The sequence below is a fragment of the Carya illinoinensis genome, chromosome 10, assembly GCF_018687715.1.
Source record: "Carya illinoinensis cultivar Pawnee chromosome 10, C.illinoinensisPawnee_v1, whole genome shotgun sequence".
Taxonomy (NCBI): domain Eukaryota; kingdom Viridiplantae; phylum Streptophyta; class Magnoliopsida; order Fagales; family Juglandaceae; genus Carya; species Carya illinoinensis.
In genome coordinates, this window is record NC_056761.1 from 22,535,113 (window position 1) to 22,559,366 (window position 24,254).

Below are 24,254 nucleotides of genomic sequence, written 5' to 3' on the forward strand. Positions count from 1 at the left end.
CCATTTTCTGGAAAAATGGCGAGGTTTGGTTTCGAGACTTCTGATCAATTTTCTGGGAAAATGGTGGTTTGGGCCATTATCTGGGATAATGGCGAGGATGTACTGAGGCTTCTGATCCATTTTCCGGGAAAATGGTAGTTTGAGTCATTATCTGGGATAATGGTGAGAACTAGTTTTAAAGGATATGTTTTTATGGGCCAAATGGTTTTTTTGGCGTGCGTGGGAAAAATATGATTTTATGGGTTTTGTGCATTGGCATCCTTTCATGCATATTGTTTGAGTTTTATATGTTTTTATCTGGTGGTGTTTGGATTTTACTTACCTGCGGCACAATTTTTGGTACCGTAGATTTTGGTGCAGAGATTGAGGATGAGGAGGAGGAAGCTGAGCCCGAGGATCTGGCTTCGCCGGGGTGCTGAAGTTAAAGTTAAAGTTTTGTTATTTGGTTTAAAACCATATTTGTGTTTTGTAATGTTTATTATGTATGTTTTGAACAGTTTTGTATTGAATTAAGAAAAATTCTGGTACTTAGTTATTGACTTTGCTTTTCGCTGCGTATTTCTCGTGCACATTCGTCGATTTTACACACACTTGGCACGTTGATAGGGTGGTGACCCGTGATGTCATCATCCGGACGTCTCGATTTTTCCGTGTTCGTGCGTGGGGATTTGGGGGCGTCACACTTACACTCTAGCACTAAGTAAACATCCCAATTTTATTTTCTCAAAGGTTATAACAGCATGAAAATTTATTTTACAGTCTAAATTATATCCCCACTAGGCAAACGTCCAAAGGACGTTGGCTCTACTAGTATATATATAAATATAGAAAAATGTTAAATATATTTATGAAAATTGACAAAATATGAGTAAGCTTTTATGAATATGAAAATTAACAAAATGAATTTTATAAGTAAAATTGTAATTACATACAACATGTATAATTACGTAATGGATGTATGCAAATTTATTTCCAAGCTTTGAAATGGCCGCCATATACATGCACGTACATAATTATAATTATAAATTGTCTAAAATTTTCCAATTTGGTTATATAATATTTGAAAAAATATAATTGTAAGTATAATTGTGTATTAATTTATGTATTAATGTGATGTAATTGATCAAAAAGTAAATTTTATTAAAAATAATGTTAATTTAAATTTTAAGTATGAATAAATTAATATTGATATACAGATTAGTATGCGACTGTACTTATATGTAATAAAATTCATAATATTTGCATTAAATGAACAAAGACATGCACAGATCATGCCCCCACAATGGGGATACATATATATATATATATATATATATATATATATATATATATATTTATATATATAGTTCTTAATTAATTACTTCGGAACCACTAGCTATAGCTGGTGCACATGAACGAACAGTACTAGGATGCCACATTGCATGCATGACACACGATCATGCGATGTCTAAGAAGAATTTGTCCTTTCAAAGAGAGGACAAATTAAAAGCAACGTGCAGAAAATGCAAGAAATTATTTAAAGCTGCACACCAGCCAGCTTAAATCTCGTACGCGGGCCGACATTCCGTCGTCTTGTGATTAACAATGAAAACGATCCATAGTTTCTTATAAAAAACAATATGATTGTTAAGGATGTTAATGTATTCATTCAGAATATATTTTATCAAAAACACGAGTCTTGATTTGAATCTCACGTGTAAATTAATATAATTGCATGTTTCTCCTTTAATATGATTAGAAAGAAACACGTTGATCGATCTGTACTACGTACCAAAAGCAAAAGTGAACACAAGAGTCTTTCCCATCGATAAGATCAAAGAATGAAAATGAATTTGGTCCACAAGAGTTTATAAGGAATCTATTACGTATCTATGAAATGGAACATGGACATCATGATGTGGGAGTGAATTATTATGAGGGTCATCCAAATATATAACATAAATACATTATGATTCTATTAAGATATAGATATTCAAATGCAATAGATTTGGGTAATACCATATGAAAAATTCTTCTCATCATTAGGTCTACATAACACATCTATTAAGAAAAAAAAAATAAAAACTCATATCAACATGTATGTAGGATTGCTGAGTAGAAAAAACTCAAACTTCATACAATCTCGAGGTGTATAAATTTTGTTTACTCGTTTTAAAAAAAAATTGAATTCCATTATTAACATATAAGTTTTTTCATTTACGAACTTTTTTTTAACATAAATGCGCAAAATTTGAACAATCTATAAGATTATATAAAAAGAATACTCTAGTTATAAAATGATTATATAAAAGTAATCATCTAAACTGATGTGGCTTAATTTGATTTGTCAGATTGTAAAATTATTTTTATTATAAAGCAGATCTAACGGATCACATGAAGTAACGTCAATTTGTGAGATTAATTTTATATAATCTTTTTGTGATTATAGCACTCCTCTCATATAAATCATTTCTTGAAAGATTTTATGAAATTGAATTTGGAGTACGATATGTTTATTTAAAAGAAATTCTACATGAAAGCTATACACACTACATACAAGTAATAATTAATCAATATATAATTTATTATTTTTATCATTTTATTTAAATATGTGTATTTTAATAAAAATAATAAATTAATAGAAATGTATGGTGTAAGATTAATTTACTTATAATATTTTTCTTTATTTATATATATATATATATATATATATATATATTTCGGGCGTGCAAACTCTCGTGTTTGAGCTTTGGCAGCTAGCTAGCTAGAGAAACGTTTTTCAAATGATGTGATAACGATCCTCGTTACGTATGTTCGGTTTCGTACGTGTCGCATGTAGCCACAGTACTACTACCTTTCGTTCGCATATATACCGCGTCTTAAACATATGGTGTTGAAGAAGTGAAGAAAAGTCGTCGTTTCATATAGTTGGGCAAGTCGCAAGTAGTACTGGACAGCAATACTTAAGGAGACATACACGTGGCTGTCCGCCATGCACTGATCTCGATCATCGTCGTTAACTAATAATTCCTAGCTGGCAAAAGAAACAAAAAAGGAAATTAATTAAATTACTCCATTTCTTTAGATGTGGCTGATATTCAATCTGTTTATATGTGCAGTGTTTATCACATGGATCGACAACATCATAATTAATAAATAAATCATAAACTTATCTCCAATGCCTATCCGCTTTTGTCTTGTTTCGTCGACAGCACCGTAATCCCCTCGCATGCTCGATCCAGATATACAGTTATTCACGACTTTTGTCGTACGTGTACGTGGACATGGACATGAATGAATTATGACCATAATTTCAAGCGTACGTGTCTGTCTTTATCAATGTGAGTACGAATAACCTAAGCTAATTGCATCAAACATAGTCTAATCTAAGCTATAAGGGGGCGCCGCTACGATAAGCACTTTTTGTCGTCTTTTTTGCGATGAGCATATTTTTCAACGATAGATAGATAGGGATAAATGGTACGTACGTATATATGTCATGATCATTCACCATGAGACTCTTATATATATATATAGTAACTAATTTTATGCTGGCTTTATTTCTATCATGAGCCCCTTGTTTTCTCAATTTCAGCCAAATAAAATGAGTGCATGCATGCATGGGATGCTTAGTCCATTTATCGACGTCACTACCCAAAAAAAATATATCATTTTTTATAAATTATTTATGATAAAAATGATTATTTAAGATAAAAATATATTTATTTTAACAAAAAATAATTATTTTTATAAAAAATACTTGATAATAAATAAATAATTTTATTTAAATTTTATCTAAAATTTTCTCATCTCATCTAATCTCACTATTTAGATATAAGCACATCAACTATAAGGAAAATGTTATACATCATATTATAATCTTATTTATATTTTATTAAATAAGATGTGACATATTTAATATTATTAAATAATTATTTATTAAATATATTTTTATTATTAAATGATGATAAATATGCTATAATATTTAATAAAATGTAGATAAAATAATAATAAAGTGTATAGTATTACTCTCTTCATAAAATAGACTATTAGCTTATAGGAGTCCTTATGGCTTTGATCTTTCTGAACTTTACCCCAAAAAAGGGCGAGAAATCGTCTGAACAGAGAGAAAAATAAAGAAATAAACAAAATTGTCCGAGGGGAGATCTAGGAATCGTCAAAGGCACAAAAGCGCGTGGAACCAGAAAGAAGTAAGCGTTACGTAGTGACTGCATGAGCCTCGGCCGACGCGGGTCCCATGCAAATGATAAAAGTTAAAACTGTTCTCGTTTGCACGCTTTCACAAGAAACCTAAACATATTCCCGATATTTCTCCTACTCTCGCGCTGCACACGAACCACCACACTCGCCTTCTACCCATGCTTCTTCTACTATTGACCCCAAACTTGCTAAAAATTGAACCTACGTAACTAAAGTATTCCATTCGTTGTGTACGGATGCATGAGAAGATTCCATTTAATTCTTTTTCAAATGTTTAAAGGAGTTACCATCAGTCAAATTGTATAAAAAAACACCATTGTATAAAAAATCATGTGTATCGTTATTTAGAGATTATAATTCCTATTCGTAAGTTGTATTTGTATTATATCAAATCATAAATATTCGATTATATATATTAACTTGAATACAATTTGTTAAGCTAAATTAGTTAAATCGATATTTAAATTCTAATATGACCTATTTAAATAACGAAAAATAGGATTCGACTCGTTTTGACATTTTTAATAATTAATTATACATGAGTCAACATGATATGACACATTTCAACGTATTTTATGTAAATGAGTTAAATTGTTCCACATAATCTTTTTGATCTGATTAATATAATTTCACATAAAAATTAAAATATATATTTATTAGTAACCACAATATCTAAAAAAAAAGACTCATTTAGTTATATAGATTAAGAGATGAGATATTTATAAATAGTAATGAAATAATTTGTGAATTGTAATAAAATGGTTCAAATTAATATGTTTTATGGGATTTTAGAAACTGTGAAAAAAAATTGAATAAAAATATTTTAAAATTAAAATATTGTTAAATTATAATTTTATAATATAAATTTATTTTTGAATTTAAAAAAGTTAAATTATTTTTTATGTTTTGTTTGAAAGTTTGGGACAGTTATAATGATTAAGTAATTATTAGATTAAAAAGTTAAAAAATTTAAAAATTTGAAATTGAAAAATATTTGTATTTTATTGATATTTGGATGCTGAGATGAGACTATATATAAAACCAAATAAGACCTAAAACTAAATATTAGCAAAAAATATCAATATTGTTAAGATTTTAACATATAATGACACAATATTACAAGTCTAACAATAACAAATTTTAGCATAGATCCAAAATTAGAATCTCAATAATAAAAATATAAACATATTAATTATTAAGGAGTGTGAGCGGTGTGAGTGAATGAGAGATGAGTGATAAGTTAGGATTTTTAAGCATATTGTGGATTGACCTATTTATTAATCGTATTTTAACGGATCAATTCATTTGACTCGAACATATTTATATTAAATTCAAAATCATTAATTTCATGTTGTATTCATAGTGAATTTACGAGTAATGTTAGATATTGCCACCCATGGCATCATTATGATAATTAATGTCATCGTCATTTCATGTTGGCGTGGTAAAAATCACATTATTTTATATTAAACTTACTATGTAGTCACTTTTATTTTATTAAATCCATGATTTGTTTTATTAAAAATTAACTATATTATTTTAAAAAATAATTGATGAATATACCTTATGAGTATACTGTATATTGTGATAGAGTAAAGTTAAATACAATTTTAAGATATATAAATCTTGCATACCCCTTTTAAGAAAAGTAATTTTTTTTTTCATATAAATCTCAAATTTATTTATTTATTTTAAAAAGATGCACCTTGCATACTAAAATTAGTCAAAAGAGTATAATATAGCATATCTCATAAGAAACATTGCATTTGTTATACAGTTTTTACATTTTTGTTTGTTTGGATGGTGTATGTTATGCAAAAGCATTTAGAAAAATTACTAACGTTTTAATTTTAAGTAATGTTAGATATAGTCATAGGCTGTATATTTATTGTGCATTTTCTTTTTTTAAAAAATGATATCTACTATTAAAAAAATTATTTTTTATATAAATTTCATATTTACTTACTTTTAAAAAAAAATAATATGCGATGCTTAAATATTTTGTGGTTGTAAATATTATTTTTTTTATTTTTTATTACAAAGGGATGCATGGTTTTGGGGAATTAAATGTTAAGACTTTTATCTCTAATTTTTTTACCTACAAAAGAAGGAATTAGCAATTCATAGATTTCACGTGAACTCTTCGCTTTCATGTACATGCATTTCCAAATTTTTTTTTTTTTTTTTGATATTGGGGATTGAAGAGGGGATCGAACCCAAGACCTCTCTTATGAAGGCTGGATCTCATGTCATCTGAGCCACATACTCTTGACGCATTTCCAACTTTTAAGAAAGAGGATGTTGTATTTAAAAAGAAATAAGGAAAAAAAAAATTCTAATAGTCTACAACTATTTCCTAACTTTGATTGCTTTATAAAATTGAAATTATTTTTTAATAAATGATACAATTTTATAAATTAATTTAAAATAAATTATAAAGAATAATGTTAGATATAATTTTAAAATGTGTAAATTCTGTTTAATTTTTTTTAAAAAAATTAAGTTTGTTATTAAATAAATAATTTTTTATATAAATTTATATTTATTTATTTTTTTAAAAAAATATGTGATTATAAATATTAATTTTTTATAATTATTTTAAAATAAAAAGGAGACAAGAAACGACGGGGCTCGATAGAGAGAAACTTTTTTTACTTTTTTTTTTTTTTTTTTTTTCAATAATAAGAAGACACACGCCTCGACGTGATATTAAAGATACATAATACAATGAAGAGCAGCGCATTACTCTGTCTCACGTCAGAAATACCGTTCTCTCTCTGTCTCTCTCTCACTCACTCACTCACGCACATGATTACAGATCAGGCCGGGATTGCCATTACGAGTTTTTGCATTTTTAGCTAAATTGTTCTATGGGGCCTTGAGTTTCTAGGGTTTATGTAGCATCTTTACTGTACTTTGTCCCTAATTTTCGATGTCGTCTGCTTCGTCGTCCTCAAAGGTGTGCTACAATTTGGACTGCAAGGAGTTGAAATCGGAGCGGCCGAGAAAGGGCTGGAGGCTCCGAACCGGCGAGTACGCCGAGCTCTGTGATCGATGCGCGTAAGCGAACTCTTTTTTCCCTGTTTACTGTTTGTTGACTGGTACAGTTTCCTGTGCTCCCTTTTCACCTCTGATTTAAAGGTTTAGCTGGCCGTAATTTTGAGGTTTTGGAGTGTGGGGGATTAGTTTGAGCTTCGAGTCTGTTGCGTGGTGATGGCGTTCTTGTATAGTGGTTTTGGGGATCCTTTTTTTATTTCTGTTGCAGTTGGGTGGATGTGTTTGTTGTTTTGTGCTCTACTTTGGAGCTGGAGATTCGGCTTGTTGGAAGGAAAATTCGGGAAATTAGGTTGGGGGTTTATGTGTTTACTGGTGTGAAGTTTGATTGAGAAATCCATATAATCGACTTTTGTATTTAGGATAGTGCACTCGCAAGGTTACGTGAAGAACGGGAAAAGTTATTTTTTGGGCAAAATACTCCTTACGTAGCCGTCTTAACGGGAAAATAGTTCCTGTCGTTATTTTCTGGAACTTTTAAAGGGACTTCTACTTTTGTGAACTATTTGATACAATATCTATATGGTAACTAGTCAATGTGTATAATTTAGTCCGGGAAGATCAACCGTATGTGAGTGTAAATATATTCCCTTGAGATTTTTGGAAGATCATCCGTATGTGAGTGTAATTATATTCCCTTGAGGTTTTCTCTGTGGAAATGTGGTTATTGAACAGAATTCAAAACTGAAGCTTTTATTGCGTATTTCCCTTTTTATTGTATTGCAATAAATAGATGCCTGCGTGCTTTGCTCCTGTATAATTCCAAGTGGTTTTTAATTAATGCAAGTGCTTCTATAAAGTTCTCTTTCTCAAGGGTTTTTGTTAATTCTGAAGCTCCCTCCAAAATTAGAATCTTGTTTGTGCTTGGTGCACTGGTTGAAATTTTTCATATTAGTTCAGTACTTGATGAGCAGAAACTAGGGGATAGTAAATCAGTACACCTTTTATCAGTCCAATTCTCAGATGACCCGGTCCAATTCCCCGATGACCATTCATCGCTTAACCATTGTCCTGCTTTTGAATTTGGCATGTGATTATCGCCCTGTTTTTGTTCTCTCGGAGGATTCTGCATTCTGAGTTGTATCTGGAAGGTCAATATAAAATTTTTAAAGTTCAGGAAATTCCCCGTCGGAATCCTCACAATATTTTTAACTGAGGCCATTTCTCTTGGAATGTATGTTGTGAATGGATGAAACCAATCCAATCTCTAATCATGTTGTATTTTTTTCCTCCAGTATTTAGGGATAACAATAATTTGGTCCCTGCAAGCATAGTGTGATTGTTTCTTTAAGAATTGTCTCCTGTCTTCTTCTTCTTTTTCTTCTTCTTCCTCTTTATCCTTTTTTTGGGGGGGGGGGGGGGGAGTAAGGGGAAGGGGGAACAAAGCTGATTCTGTCTGTAGTGTGAAAATTGATGTAGGAAGTGGTTAGCATATTCAGAATAATTTATCGGGAGGGAGGGAGGGATTACATGTGCCCACTTATTTTCCTTTTTCTATCATTGGAGCATTTGACTGCTTTTTATTAATTCTTCATACCATGATATTACATCGTAAAATCTTGCATTTATAGTAGGTTATGTTTCTTGCACAGCACAAGTTCTGGAGGGAGGGAGGGAGGGATTACATCTGCCCACTTATTTTCCTTTTTCTATCATGGAGCATTTGACTGCTTTTTATTAATTCTTCATACCTTGATATTACATCGTAAAATCTTGCATTTATAGTAGGTTATGTTTCTTGCACAGCACAAGTTCTGGAATTTATTGAGATTTTATAGTTAGCCACTACATTGGATGCATCTATTTACAAGCAAAACTCTTGGTTCTGACAGGATAAGATATGCAAATCAGTTTGCAATTTTATGTTTATCATTAACTTTGTGTGCCTATTTTTGATAAATCTTCAATTACTTATAAATTATTGACTGTGAAGATGAATAATTGTTCTATTAAGGAAGGTAGCCATTTTGGATGGTTATTGGTAGTTTTCTGAATGGAGAATCATGAAGAATTTGATTTGAAAGAAGCCCTTAGCCTAACTAATATTTTTTTATGTTCCTTATCTAATATAAAAACGATCTCTTAATCTAATGTTTTGTGATATCTTTATCCTAACTCTAGTTCTATGTGACACTAGTTCTATTTATGAGGAAGGAAGATTCTGTGAGACTTTCCACGTGACTGCCAATGGTTGGAGGTGTTGTGAGACTTGTGGGAAGGTGAGCTGGCAGTTTTCTCTGGTTATTAATATTCTTTAGTGGAGTGGTAGGTGTCAAATTTGAATTTGAGTTCTTACAATCCCATTTTTTGATTTCTTGTATAAGTTCTAATAAGTAATCTTATTTTGCAGCAAGTTCATTGTGGATGTATTGTTTCGAGTCATGTATTTACATTGTTGGATCCTGGTGGGATTGAATGCATGAAGTGTGCAAGAAAAAATGTCCTTTGGGTATGGATTTATTTGGCTTTTCTAATCAATACTATATATTAGGTGCTTTTATGATTGTTTTCTTTTTTCATTCACTGTTTATGGTGCCTTTTTATTTATTTATTTATTTTTTATACTCATCAATTATTTCCCTTGGCAATTTTGACAATGCATCATTAGTTGCCTTTGATCGAGAGTATTCACTAATTTTTGTTATTCAGACCATTGACTGATGTTGTACGACTGTCAAGTTCAGAAAAAAATTACCCCTAGTCAGACTAGTGGATAAGCCTATAGAAGTAAGCATGGGACTTCCTCAATGTGATGCTCGTATGCATGATTGATCTTTGTGCACTAAATTTTAGCTTTGAGCAATGAATTTAAAACTGTTACATTCATTCTTGCTTGCAGAATAGGAGAAGAAATGTCTTCTCTAGGAGATAGTGACAGTACTTTAAGGTTCTTGTGCAAAATTTGTGTCAAGGTTGGCAAACAGAAAAAAATATGAACAACTTGTGTACAAAATTTTATTTGTTAAGAGAATTGAAATTAGTTTTCCTTATTCTGTCTGATAAGAATTAGCAAATGAAGCCCTACTACCACATCTGTATTCAATAGGGCAATGATACAATCGGTAACAAGCAACAATACTTACATTTGAAGTGATATTCAATATGTGCCAGATGCATTTGATATACTGTCGATTTTGTTATAACTATGCACTGCATAACATATTTCAGACATCAAATCCGGCATGGCCAACATCTTTGTGTTTTAACTCCCTTTTACCTGAGAGACTTAAAGACCTATCTGTCAAAAGTTGGAGTCATTTGGCTGGATCAGGTCCTGTACCATGGCGGCAAGCACCGAGTTTGTTCAATTCTTCTATACCTCCACAGGAGTTACAGTCAAGGGTACCCTATGAAGTTGACATATCAAGTGGCACCAACAAACTTAATGGCAGTGAAAGATTATCTAGCTCTCCCCTGGAAAAAAAGAAGACTGATGATTTTTCTGAAAGCTTGATGAATGGAAGCCTGAAGCTTGGTGCCCGGGAAATACTTGAAAATGGGAATGCAGGTACTCAATTTATTGGTATGTTTAAAAAAAAGTGGAAGAAATAAACAAAAAGAACCAGGAAATTTTCTGATGATTTGCGAAGTTCCTTCTTGCATGCTGGTAAGAATTGTCCAGTAGAAATAATGTGAACATTTTTTTTTTCAGGAATCAAGTGTGAGGAAAGCCACAGTTCATGTTTATCTCAACAGCCCCCCTCTATAAAGGAGGATCCATCTACCCCAAAATTCAGTTTGACCGTACCTCATGCATCTTCAAATGAAACAAATGGTCAAATCGGGGTTAGTGGAACACATTTGCGAACAACTTCTACACCTCTGCCAAAGCAATTTCATGGTAATTTACATGGTGGAGTTGACTTGTCTGGTGAAGCTCAGGTTCGAAATGGAAGGCCTAGAGTAGATGCACGAGGAAGGAATCACTTACTTTCTCGGTACTGGCCCAGGTTTACTCATCAAGAACTACAGCAAATTTCTGGAGAGTATCCTTTTGACTAAATAACATTTTCTTTTTATTTTAAAGTTCTGAAAATGAAATGAAAATCTTAAACTTTTGGACTACAGATTCAAATAATGAATCTATTGTGATTTCTGAAGATTGGCTTGGCTTTTTTTTGTATGGTTCAAGAAAGTGATAAAGATACAACTCTTTTTACAACTCTTTTACAACTCTATTTTCAATTGAGGGCATTTTTGTGCAATAATAAAGTCCTTTATGCAAAACAAGTCTTTGTGTCTGTGTCATCACTATGGTTTAAGATGCAATACCTGTCTATACTTTGTACTAACATTTGAGTATCATGTAAGCCTTAACCATGTAAGCTCGAATTCGGTAATTACTCCTTTATTTGAAAAAATGTTAAGTGCCAGTGATGCTGGGCGTATTGGGCGTTTAGTTCTTCCAAAAAAATGTGCAGAGGTGAGTCTGATGGTTCCCCCACTGAAGCCATGACTATTTTCAGCATGTCTATTCTTAAAGCACTTTGTATTGGACAGAAAATATTCTTTTTCTTTGTTTACTATTGTTGCTGTTGATGCGTTTGTTATGGTCAATCTATAGAAACTAAATAAATTGTTCCTTCTATGTGAAATAAAAATGTTATAAGGAATAGGCATCTATTGGTGATCTTCAATTTCTAAGGCCTGGTTTGCTTTCTCAAACCATCTCATCGCATCTCATCTGATCATTACAACTTTCCCAAACTCCCAAATAAAATACAAAAACCAATTCAACTTTTTCAAATCTCAAAACAAAAATAATATTCTAATAATATTTTATTTAGTTATTAACTTTTATCTCATCTCATTCGTGTAATCAAACGAGTAACAGTTAGACGCAAAGGCTTGCAGTCTGACGGTGCCCTTGCTTAACCATAGTCTTTGCTGTTATGATGGTACTCCATTTTAGGATAATATGCTAGGGAAGTATTATTCTGTTTTCTTGTTTTCTTAGTGAAGTATACAGAACATTGTATTGGTAGGGATATGGACAGTTATTAACTGTAATAATGGCAGTAGAGAACTTAGTTATATGATACTTGACTTGCTGTTATATATTATATCATAGAAGTTCCATTTCATATTGTTGAATTAGCAGGGCTTTTTTAGGTGGCTGTCATTCCTAGTACCATGTTACTTAGTGTAACTTATTGTTTCAAAAGATTTACATTATGTTTGGTATTAGGGCAGTTTTGACCTTAACCAAATTTCTTCTTTAGCATGAGATGTATGTGGCTAGGTGCACATCATGGATTGCTTGTTGGCACTTATAAAATAGCAGATTGCTTGTTGGCAATTCACATTTACAGAATAAACTATTCTAAGTGGGTGTATTTGTTATATTTGTAAACGTTTTTATGCAGATGATCCTTTTATAACCATATTTACTCACCTTGAGACAGGCCTACTTTCCATCAATTTCTCAGCCTGAGGGATTACCTCTTAAAGTCCAGGATGCAAAGGGCAAGGAGTGGATATTTCAGTTCCGTTTCTGGCCCAACAACAATAGCAGAATGTATGTTTTGGAGGGGGTTACTCCTTGCATACAGGCCATGCAATTGCAAGCTGGCGATATAGGTAATTAACCAAACATCAATGGATAATTTCTAGCTTTTGGATGATTGGCTGATAAATTTATATATGCTGAATAGCACCTTATCATGCTTTAGCACAGGATTAAATGTTACCTGTGGCCAATTTTCTTCCTTGTAGTTATTTTGGACTCGGTTTTTTGCTGGCTTTGATTTACTGCAGTCTACATTTCAAGCATAGTTTTGCAATTTGGTCTAGCACTTATGTGCTAAATGCTGCTTTTTAATTCGTGTTTTTTTTTTTTTGGGGAAGGAGACGTTGGCCTTCTATGTACTCGATTCATGCTTTTATGTTTGAGTTCATCTCCCTAGTTGGCATGGTGTAAACTCACCAATATGGAGTGTATGATTTCTTTATTTTCTTGCTTTTGGACTGATAACTAATTTTGTTTTCTCAGTAACATTTAGTCGGTTAGAGCCAGAAGGAAAATTGGTTATGGGATTCAGAAAGGCTTCAACTGCTCAATCATCTGATCAGGTTTTGCCTTATACAATAGCCTAGCATCACCATGTTCTTAGTTACATCTTTGTGTAAGAATGTAAAGACAATCAGGCATATGACATGGTAGTTAAAATGTTCTTCAGCTGTCCAGTTAGAAGTGATTACTTTGTGCTTTAGAACTGCATTATTGCTCTTGATCTTCTGTTGGACGATTATCTAGTTGCATACTTGTTAATCCAATGACCAAATTCTGAAATTCAATTATGTTATCTGTTTTCTTTGTCACATAAGTTTGGTATGGTAATATGTTGCAGTCTGTAAATATCTTTTTTTGCAGAAGATTAACGGGTTTAGTTTACAATTTTCATCATCAATTGTATATGTATTTCTGTCGACAGGACAATGAAACAGTTAAGACAGTGAATGGAGTTTCCACGCATGGAGATGTAAGTGTTACAAAAACCAAGACTGGTGAAGTTGCTTTAATATTCTTCATCTTGGAAGATGTAGTTCGGAATCACCTTTCTTTTCTTCAATCAAACAGGCTGAATTGGCAGATCCTAGTTCATGGTATAAAGTTGATAAGTCAGGATACATAGCTAAAGAAGTAATAGGAGGTAAATCATCAATCACTAGGAAGAGGAAGAGCAGCACCTTGCGTCCAAAGAGCAAGCGCCTAAGGATTGAAAATGAGGACCTGATAGAGCTGAAGCTAACATGGGAAGAAGCTCAAGGATTACTCCGCCCTTCTCCTAACCATGCCCCCAGTATAGTGGTGATTGAAGGCTTTGAGTTTGAGGAGTACGAGGTACCTTAGTCAATGTTTGTTGCTATGGAGAAAGAAATAGGAGTGCCTATGATTGGTTGTACACTTTCTTTAGTCAAATAATATTTCTTTTGGTCGTCAATGATTGCTTGTGCTTCTGACTGCAATTTTGAAGAAGTTTTTATTTATTTATTTTATTTTAAGCTATGGTGTTCACTGTTCATAACCATATCCTTTTCTTTTTTCCAACTCAAATAGCATGATTTGTGACATGCTCTGCTGGGCCTGATAATTGGGTGGTTGGCCTAGTCGGGACTTTGTTCAGGACACCCAGTGCCAATCAAAAAAAAAAAAAAAAGAAAAAGAAAAAGAAAGAAGTTTGGTGGTTGGCCACTCGTTTAGAAGATCTGACAAGTAAAGAACATGATTGATTTGGACTTATTTATTGATTTTTATTCTTCCGTGATTCACAAGGATTCTCACCTTCAGTGGCTGGTTAGTACTGTAGTTGCTTTGTCATATAATTACTATTCCCTATTAGTGATGTAAAATTGCTAAATTAACTAATTTTGATGCAGACATGACTCTTTGTTGGGGAGAAAAGGAAGGAATAGAAAAGAAAAGAAAGAACAAAGAAAACAACAGACGATGAATTTTCATTTTTACCTATCCAAAATAAAAATAAAAATGAAGAATCTTGAAACAGTTTGGTGTTACTCATAAACCTCCCTCCTCATACAGACTTCTCCTCAAACAATTTGGTGTTGCCACCAACGATCCCTATCATTTCTCATTTGTATTAAGAACAGATATCTTGATCTGTTATTCACTTTTAAATTTTACTATGAAAAACAGAGTGGGCCAAAACACCCGGTAACACTCCCAATATTGAAGAGGGAAAGATGGAACTTGATTCTAATGGCTTCTGTAGCATGTTTGTTGTCTTTTTAAGTGCTACTTTTCCTTGGCATTTCCCTCTGTTTTGATTAATAACGGAAAGTTTTCCAAGTTTTGTGCCTCTGTTTTGAGTTCTGACATCTATTATTACAGGATGCACCAATACTTGGGAAGCCGTCTATTTTTGCTACCAGTAATGTGGGGTAAATCACTTATATCTTTTGTTCCTAAGTCTCGTGTTAATTCTTTAATGTCCCCCTATACTTCTATGGTTATTGTATTGAGTTCAAGCGTACCTTGTATGTTCTTTTTTTTCCCTAATTTTTGTGCCTGCCTTCAACTTGTTTTTCCTGGGTGAAAATGTCTGTGAGACTTCTGCTATAGGAAACGTACATATATATTATTTTTAGGCATCGTGTCTCATTTCAATTTTTTTTGCGCAGTCAAACTGGTTTCTAACTGCTGTTCTAGAAAACAGTTAAACAGAATATTAGTTCAAAGTGATTGCTGTTTTTCCTTTTAGCTCCAGTTGTAAGCTCTCTCTGTATCATTATAGACATGGACTAATTATGTTTCACTCTTTGAGCCTGGAAAACTCCAATGATGTGTATCATCTGTGTCAGTGAAAAGATACAGTGGGTTCAATGTGAAGACTGTTTCAAGTGGCGCAAATTGCCTGCCAATGCTCTGCTTCCCTCAAGGTGGACCTGTACTGATAACTCATGGGACCCAGAGAGGTAGACCATCATCTGTTTCTTAACTTTGCCACTTGTGTTTCCATCCCATCTACTTCACTTGGCATCTTTTACCATCTTGTAGCCTGGAGGTTCTGATCAAATGAAGGATTTATTTGGGTTATGTGCGCTATTGGATTGCTAGTTCATGAGGCACATTCCAGGATAAAATCATATTGTGTGGGCATTTATTTTTTTGGGTTCTATATTGGAGGACTTAAGATTCAGTGTGCCGTCAGAACTGCTTGAAAATATTCCAAATACATAAACTTGGCAAAAATGTCAATTCCAGCCATTCAGCTAAATATTCTTGTTAAGTCATTAGGGAAGTTTTGCTATACCTAAATATTACAATGTTGCACAAAGTGTCGCTAAGTTTTATCTATGCAAGGAGACTACTATTCCTTGTCTTATATGTTGGCCAATCTTCTCGTGTGTAAGAAACCAGTACATGCACAACAAAGCTAAAAAAGTGAAACTTTTAGAAAATTTTGAAAATGTATGAGTTGACACTGGCATTCCCTTGATATGTCCGTGGTTCTCTCTGCTATCAGATCTTTGTGTTCGGCAGCCCAAGAATTGACGGCAGAACAGCTTGAAGATCTGCTACCACACTGTAATTTAGGTATGAATTACTTGAAACAAATATTGGATCTTTTTGTCCAATATAGACAGCTCATCAAACCATGCAGGACACCAACTAGGTTTATTGTCATGCAAAGTACCAGAGTTCAGGATTTGGGTTCTAGAGTTCAATTCTTTTTCCCTTTTCACTACCTGTGTGCGTAGCCTTGTTCCTTTAGTGGATTGGTTTTAATTCCCAATCATCAAATGTGCATTATGATATGGCAGCTGCTACCAAGAAACTGAAAGCTACTAAACAGGACCTAGATAATGTTGAAGCTTTGGAGGGGCTTGATACTCTTGCAAACCTAGCAATATTGGGAGAGGGTGAATCACTTCCAGCATCCTCCCAAGCCACAACAAAACACCCCCGACATAGACCTGGCTGTTCATGCATTGTGTGCATTCAGCCACCAAGTGGAAAGGGTCCAAAACACAAGCAGACTTGCACCTGTAATGTCTGCCTAACAGTGAAGCGCCGTTTCCGCACCCTAATGTTGCGGCGTGAGAAGAAACAATCAGAGAAAGAAGCAGAAACAACACGGAAAAAGCAGCAACAGCAGCTACCATCGCCCGAGAAACTGCAGGATGATGATTCACTGCCATGTAGTAATACTGGAAATAATAGTCCAAAGCACATCAGAGAGGTCAATGATGTTTCTGATGATGAGCCCAACAGAATGAAGTCCTCTTCTCCTTTTAAAGGTCAAATTGACCTGAATATCCAGCCGGAGCGGGAGGAAGAGCTTTCACCAGGTTCTGATTCTGGCAGCATGATGAAGTCACTGCAAGATGCAACTGACAGGTATCGGCAGAAATTGTCAAGCTCTGGTGGCAGTGGAAACTCATCTGGCAATCAGTCACAGCCTAGTGGAGATGGACCAGGGGGAGAAAAACTCAACAATCTTGTCACCCTTGGCAACCATCATTCCGACGCTGAAGAAGACCTTCCTGCAACTTTGTCTTTAAAATCATCTGGATCCACTCCAGCAACTGGATAGATTTCATCATTTATGGATGTTGATCAGCGGCTATGTGGAACTCTTGTTGGTTGATGGGGAAGTTTCTGTTGTAAATTCATCCATATCAACTTCATGCCTCTTCCCATCTTCAGTTCTGTACATAAGAAGAGGGGCAGGGAGCGGAGCGCCCATATGGTTGAGAAACCAAAAATGTGCTACGATCTCCTCCTCTCTACACTAATATAACTATGACACCAAAAATGGTTAGGTAGGGAGATAATTCTAATGCAACTAAAGCGGGTAGTTTTTGTGGGTTGAAATAGTTTCTTTTTTAGAAGCTCACTTCTCTACCCTCATCTACATACTTTGAGGATGTAATTATATTCTGTGTTTTCGGCTCGGTATAAAAAAAAAAAAAATGCTTTTTGGTGATTGAAAATTCTTGTGTTGGTATTTTATTACCAAGTGGAAGATTTCAACTGCATGGGAAAAGTTGAAGTTGGTGGCATTTTGGGAGTCATTGGCAATGGAGGAGTCCCCACTCTATTAGCTGTTGGGAGGGTTCTCATACACGTTCGGTGGTGATTCAAAGTACCTCTTCAGGTAACAGGCCAGTACTGGTCCAAAGCCAGATCCCTTTTTTGTTTCTTTTTTCCCTTGCAAATAGAACCGTCATTCCTTTTTTAGTAGCATATTTCTTCTTATGTTTGTTTCTGGATTGCCTTTTGTTGTAACTTTTTAGTAGGTAGGGTTAAAAATGAAAAGGCTAATAAAGGAGTTGCTTGAGAACGATTTGACCAAACTGACTCCGGCTTGAATCATCCATAAAATGAACTAATTATTTACACAAATTGTAATAGATTGTTAAATGGTACAAAAATTGTAATAGATTGTTAAATGGCAATTACTTAATAATGGAGGGTATTTTTATGAAATGAAGTTACTTTTATAAATTATTTTATAAAAATGTCTCATTTAAAACATGTCTATATATATAAGTCTAAGCTTAAATGTTATTTTTTCCAGATGATAATTAACTTATTATTAATTGGAACTTAATGAAAATGTAAAAGACTTAAGTAATGTTAATTTATTTCTTTTAAAAAAATAATATAATAAAACAATAACATAGCTCGTGAAAAATCTCGTACTTGTGCTGAAAAATGAATCAATTGTGAACATAGAATGTAGTTTAGTGATGGGCTAAAAACCCATTTCATATTCAAATAAAAACTAAATAGAATTTTAGCATTCATGGGTATGATTATGATAACCCATGCTTCTTGGTATGGGTACACATGCCGCTATCAACCATGGTTCATAATACTTAAAAGGCTTCGAAACAAATTAATGAATTAAATCCGGTCGCACGTACGTTGACAAAGGCCTTGAAATATAGATTATGAGTATTCAATAACACAATTAAGGCCTGTCCATAGACTCGATACTTGTAATACTCTTAAGAAATAAGTTGGTTTTGATAACTCAATTTGATGTTTATAGTTAAAAAAGAGAGAAGAAAAGACATATCATCTTATATTCAATATGATAAAGATAAGGATAGATAGTGTATGAGCAATGACGGACCCACGTTATACGTTATACTTTTGGGGGACCCAAGACACACAACATACTCCCTAGATTTTATAATAATTATATAGATTGATATAAAAAATGCCCACCTCTAATAAAAAATTTATAATCTCTATATGCTCTTTAAAATTTTCTAAAATTTCAATATATCTAGAAATGTCTCCAATTTTTTTGTTATAGTCCCAAAATTTTGTTTAATTTCTATATATTATTTATTTTCAAGGATGTGACCTTTCTAAAATTAAAATTAAAACTAAGTTTAGGAGAAATAATAAGCTTGTTATATGGATCCCAATTTTTTTTTTATATACAATATTGGGCTTTTTAATATGGAATCCAAATTAAAAATATAAGAAAAATTATTTAAGATAGATGATTTATATGAAAAATAGTTGAGAGATTTTATCTTTTAGACTTTATTAAGTAAGAAAATAATTTATTTAAATCTCAATTATAGTATTATATATTTAATGTGATACGAGAATATTTAGATTTTGCCTGAAATCTAATAAAGTAACTTACATACTAGAACAAAAGATGACATTCTAAAAGATTCATTGATAATTTATATGAATAAAATAAATTCTAAATATTTTATTACAAAATTATAATGGATAAATATTATTCTATGAAACATTATCGTTAGAATCTAAAACATTTACTAAGTTGTGCTTAGAATTTTATTTTACGTGTATGTAGCAAATTACTAAGATATAATTTTATATAGTTATGTTTTTATGATTTTTTAATCTTTTTTTAATTTACATAAGAAAAATGATGTTGGTAGTTTTAGGATGTGTAAGTTTCGTTCACTGCATTTTGAAAAAAGTAGTTAAATCTATGACCCATATGAAAAAATTATTTTTTAATAGTGGACCCAACATTTTTTTTTTTAAATGGAGTACGTAGAACTTGCATACCTTACGACTGTATCTAGTATTACTCTTTATATAAATGTGTCACACAGTAAAAAAGTTGGCCCCCTCTCAACACAATTGCTGGTTCCGCCACTATGTATGAGATCTCCCGTTATTTGAGAAAGAGAAGTTTTTGCTCTTTATAAAATTTCAATAGGATTCCAATTTTATCATTGGTTAGTTATTTTAGATTATAAGCCATGTAGTTAAGATTTTCTATGGGTCATTACATTTCCGCTGGCTTTGACAATAATTGCCATACAAAGAAGATGAATGGGATCATTAGTAAGTCAAAGAAAAAGCATTTTTTTTTTTTAGCAATTGTATGTAGTATTTTTCTAAAGGAAAATTTCATGTCAATAGGTGTTGAAGTTTGCTCTAAATTAATTCTTCTGATAAATAAATTTTTTTAAAAAATGATCCCCAACTCTAAGCAATCACCTTATAAAAATGCAAGTAAGGTTTAGAAAATTTATTGCAAAAAAATGTCACGTCAAGGAAAAAAAAAAGAAAGTAAAAGAACTTTATTTTGAAAAAAACAGAGCAGCCAACCACCGGTGGGCGCGCGGTGGCTGCTGCTGGCCGTTGCCACCCCTACCCCTTGGTTTCGGGTGCATTGAGGGTTTAGCAGAAGAAGCTGCTGTTACAGCCTTACTATTTTCTCTGATTTTCTATTCTTTCTTACTAGACAACTCACATATCTTAAAAAGGCTCAGCTTCTTTCTTCACCAAATCTAACGCTTTTTTTCGTTTTAGCTTTGCGATGGTACTATCCAGAAGACAAAAGGAAAACCTGTGATGTTTTTGCAATTAGAGCGGGGATTTTTGAGGGCGGAAGCAGCGCCAAACCCAACCAAATGCCGGTTTTATCGGAAAATAAACAACAAACCAGGAGAAAAGAGAGAAGAAAAAAACAGAGAGAGAAGAGAGGTTGCTAGGATAGCCGACGACCATGTCAACAAGACTACTGGTGTCCAATGAAATAAAAAATGGCACTTGTTGATAAATGAACGAACAACCTTTGATAAAATTGGCCGGTTCTAATCTCAAATAAACTTAAGCCTCTAATACGCCAACACCGCCAAAAATAAGGAAACTTCGCCTTACGTACGTACATTCGTCTCTTGCGACAGCTTTTGCTTTTTCCCACCTTCCAAAACCCTCAAAAACTTCAGTTATACGAGAAAAAAGGACCATATTAGATTACTTCTTCAATTCTTTTAGATTGAAAGAACCCCATTTGCAGAAGTGAGAACAGTGGTTTGTAAACTTGAGCCAAGATGAACGACTTGTTCTCGAGCTCGTTCAAAAGATATACAGACCTGAAGCAGCAGGCTTACCTGGACGACATGGAAGCCGGCAAAGAGAGTATCAACCTCGACAGGTTCTTTGAAGATGTCGAGAATGTCAAGGAAGACATGAGCCAAGTTGAGAGGCAGTACAGAAAGTTACAAGACGCAAATGAAGAGTGCAAGATCGTCCACAATGCTAAAACCATGAAAGAACTACGAGCCCGGATGGACTCAGACGTTGAGCAGGTCCTCAAGCGCGTCAAAGTTATCAAGGGGAAACTCGAAGGCTTAGAACGTTCCAACGTAGCTCACAGAAAACTTCCAGGATGCGGTCCAGGTTCTTCTGCAGATCGAACCAGGACCTCGGTTGTTAACGGGTTGGGGAAGAAGCTCAAGAACATGATGGATGATTTTCAGGGACTGAGAAACAGAATGACACTTGAATATAAGGAAACTGTGGAACGCAGGTATTTCACCATCACTGGAGAGAAAGCAACCGAAGAAACTATTGAGAATATGATATCAAGTGGGGAAAGCGAAAATTTTCTACAAAAGGCAATTCAGGAACAGGGGAGAGGTCAGATATTGGATACCATATCAGAGATTCAAGAAAGACATGATGCCGTAAAGGAGATAGAGAAGAACTTGATGGAGCTTCATCAGGTATTCTTGGACATGGCTGCTCTGGTGGAGTCTCAGGGTCACCAGCTCAACGACATAGAGAGTCACGTGGCGCATGCTAATTCGTTTGTGAGACGAGGCACCGATAATCTTCAGGACGCCAGGGAGTATCAGAAAAGCTCCCGGAAGTGGACATGCATCGCCATTACCCTTGCTGCTATTGTCATAGTCGTCCTCCTCTTTCCAATTTTAACACAATATCTTTTGCATCCATAGTGATAGGAAGAAAAAGAAAGAAGCATGTTTTTTGTCAGTCGATCTGAGAAAGCATGCTCTCTGGTTTCTATTCTAGAAGTTAAAAAACAGGGTAGGTTGATACTGCAAACCTTGGAAAAGGTTTGATTCCTTTCTGTATAGAGTTTTATCGATGTCTCAGAGTTGGCTTGTGACACTAGAGAGGAGAATTGGAATTGTGAGATTTGGTGAACTTCTACAACATTCAGGTATGTCACAAAGGAATTTCTTACCCAGATCGAGCTAGTACTGCGTAGTCTACATGAAACTCGTCTGCAGCCCCTCTTTCTTAAGGGCTATTTTGCATTTGTTTACATCGACGTGCCATGGCAAAGGGAAATGAGGATGCGTCATATTTAACACTAGGAAGACATTAATGTAATGGCAATTTGATACGTTTCTTGAAATGCAATTTGCATTCATGTACTAGTTTTCCGTCTCCTTTTTTCTCATTTTTTTAGTCGCAGATTGAAATGATCCCAAAGTGAATTTTAACATGCATTATATTATTCTATATCCAAATGCGCAGACCATGGAAACTCTTAGGTTCTTGTTACTGAGATCTTTAACCCTTTTTATCGGTTGAATCCATAGAAATGGGACTCAAGGAACTGACTTCGAATTACATGGAAGACCTTCAGAGTTGGTTCATCAGAGTCCCCGCTTATTGCAAGACCAAACAGCAGTAATATTCAAACACAGAGCAAAATATTAAGCACGTATAGCAATCTGGCATTGGCCCAAAACCTCTTTTAGAATAATGAAGGCTCGACTTCCGGCATGTACAGGATGGTCTAAGTCACAAAACAGAGGCTTATTTTTATTGGAATGGTGGGGGACAGTGAGGGATACTGTTGATGATACTTTGCCTTAATCTAAGGCTTGCCATATCTGACATAATTGACCCTTAATTCTAGGAGATTCTTTTGTACATACTTTCCATTTATTTATCCTCTAATTGATATGTAATTATTTCATATAATTTGTAATTCAATATAAATAGAAAATATTCACCACTTTACAAGTTTGGTGGCTTCACCAAACCTTCTCATGGTATCACGAGCCAAATTGGATTAGCATCCTCCTTCCAATCCCTTCATCCTTCCTCCCAATGGCTACCGAAACCTCCTCCACCCTTCTCCCTTTCAACACTTTAATTCACATGGTCACCATCAAACTCTCTTCTGCCAACTATCTCTTATGGAAGAGCCAACTCCTTCCCCTTCTTGAGAGCCAAGATTTATTGGGTTATGTCGATGGAACCATTGTGCCAACACCCAACTTTGAACCTACTGACTCTCACACACCAAATGACATACACTTGGCGTGGAAAGTTGCTAATCAACACCTTCTCAGCCTCCTCCTTTCCTCCCTCACTGAGGAGGCCATAGCAGAGGTTGTTGACCTGTCCACCACACACGCAAGGTTTGGCTCACCTTGGAGAATACTTTCAGCCATCATTCGAAGGTTTGTGAATTTGCCTCAAAGACGATCTCCAACTGATGAAGTGCGGTACTATACTTGTTATCGGCAGTATCCTCTCTCCTGCCCCAATTAGTGAATTAATGTTTGATTTTCCTTTATCTGTTACATTTACTGATAACCCTTTCATTGTTCATAATTGTCAAACAAGGAGGCTTATATGTGCTAGAACGTGGCAACTAACCGGTGCAAAACTGCAAGTGTACAGTATCGTAGTTCTATAGTAAAGTAATAAGAAGAGTATCGTCCTCAGGGATTGGTATCTTACTTTTACCAAATACCAATATTATACTAAACTTGATTTTATCTAGAAGAATCACTAAGATCTTTGTAGTTGCAATTTAAACTAAAATCAACTCAAAGAGAAATATGCAAAGGAAACAAAATTGACGTTCGAAGATCAACTTAATGGGGAAGAAAATTTCTAGGAATCGATTTCACCTAATTCTTTACTATGCTATTCTCATCCAGCTAACTTAATTTAATTCTCTTTTATCTATTAGCAAATCTCTAATTCATCCAAAAGCCTCTTTCGATAGTCAATTGGAAATGACTCTTGTTTATCAATTCACATAAGAATATGCAAATTTAATAATCAAGAAAGCAATAAGACCAATGATTTAATTACTACATAGGTTCATACAAGTCTTTCGATCTCTATACTTACCTATGCTGAAATATTCAAGATCTACCCTATGATTCCCTCTTTCGATAGCAAATCACAAGATTAAAAAAACATCTAATCAATGGCCAGTTAATTAGAAGCAATAAACTCAGAATAA

At 33.9% G+C, this 24,254-nt stretch overlaps 2 protein-coding genes across 6 annotated transcripts; both read left to right on the plus strand.

The window, feature by feature from the left end:
* Positions 1–6,926: 6,926 nt before the first annotated feature.
* Positions 6,927–17,651, plus strand: LOC122278336 (B3 domain-containing protein Os07g0563300-like). Of its 5 annotated transcripts, none has more exons than XM_043088528.1 (15): positions 6,927–7,260; positions 9,392–9,473; positions 9,605–9,703; positions 10,423–10,777; positions 10,907–11,040; positions 11,137–11,240; positions 11,581–11,677; positions 12,660–12,834; positions 13,247–13,326; positions 13,689–13,736; positions 13,835–14,098; positions 15,107–15,156; positions 15,577–15,690; positions 16,242–16,312; positions 16,540–17,651. In XM_043088528.1, exons 1-15 carry the CDS (start codon positions 7,133–7,135, stop codon positions 17,310–17,312), a joined length of 2,574 nt encoding a protein of 857 aa, XP_042944462.1. In that variant the 5' UTR covers positions 6,927–7,132; the 3' UTR covers positions 17,313–17,651. The 5 variants fall into 5 exon arrangements, with proteins under 5 accessions (XP_042944462.1, XP_042944464.1, XP_042944460.1 ...); XM_043088530.1 differs by having other exon boundaries at positions 10,423–10,762; XM_043088526.1 differs by having other exon boundaries at positions 10,907–11,240.
* Positions 17,652–20,874: 3,223 nt separating this feature from the next.
* Positions 20,875–22,419, plus strand: LOC122279756 (syntaxin-124-like). The gene has a single exon (XM_043090563.1). The coding sequence runs from the start codon at positions 21,064–21,066 to the stop codon at positions 21,970–21,972; it is 909 nt and encodes a 302-aa protein (XP_042946497.1). The 5' UTR covers positions 20,875–21,063; the 3' UTR covers positions 21,973–22,419.
* Positions 22,420–24,254: the final 1,835 nt, after the last annotated feature.

What these genes read in the sequence shown, in the direction of transcription:
- LOC122278336 (XM_043088526.1), top strand. Translation starts at nt 7,133, where the DNA reads ATGTCGTCTGCTTCGTCGTCCTCAAAGGTGTGCTACAATTTGGACTGC. An exon ending in CAAGAAAAAATGTCCTTTGG is followed by an intron (nt 9,704 to 10,422) that starts GTATGGATTTAT and finishes AACATATTTCAG; the next exon opens with ACATCAAATCCGGCATGGCC. An exon ending in CTGCTCAATCATCTGATCAG is followed by an intron (nt 13,327 to 13,688) that starts GTTTTGCCTTAT and finishes TTCTGTCGACAG; the next exon opens with GACAATGAAACAGTTAAGAC.
- LOC122279756 (XM_043090563.1), top strand. Translation starts at nt 21,064, where the DNA reads ATGAACGACTTGTTCTCGAGCTCGTTCAAAAGATATACAGACCTGAAG.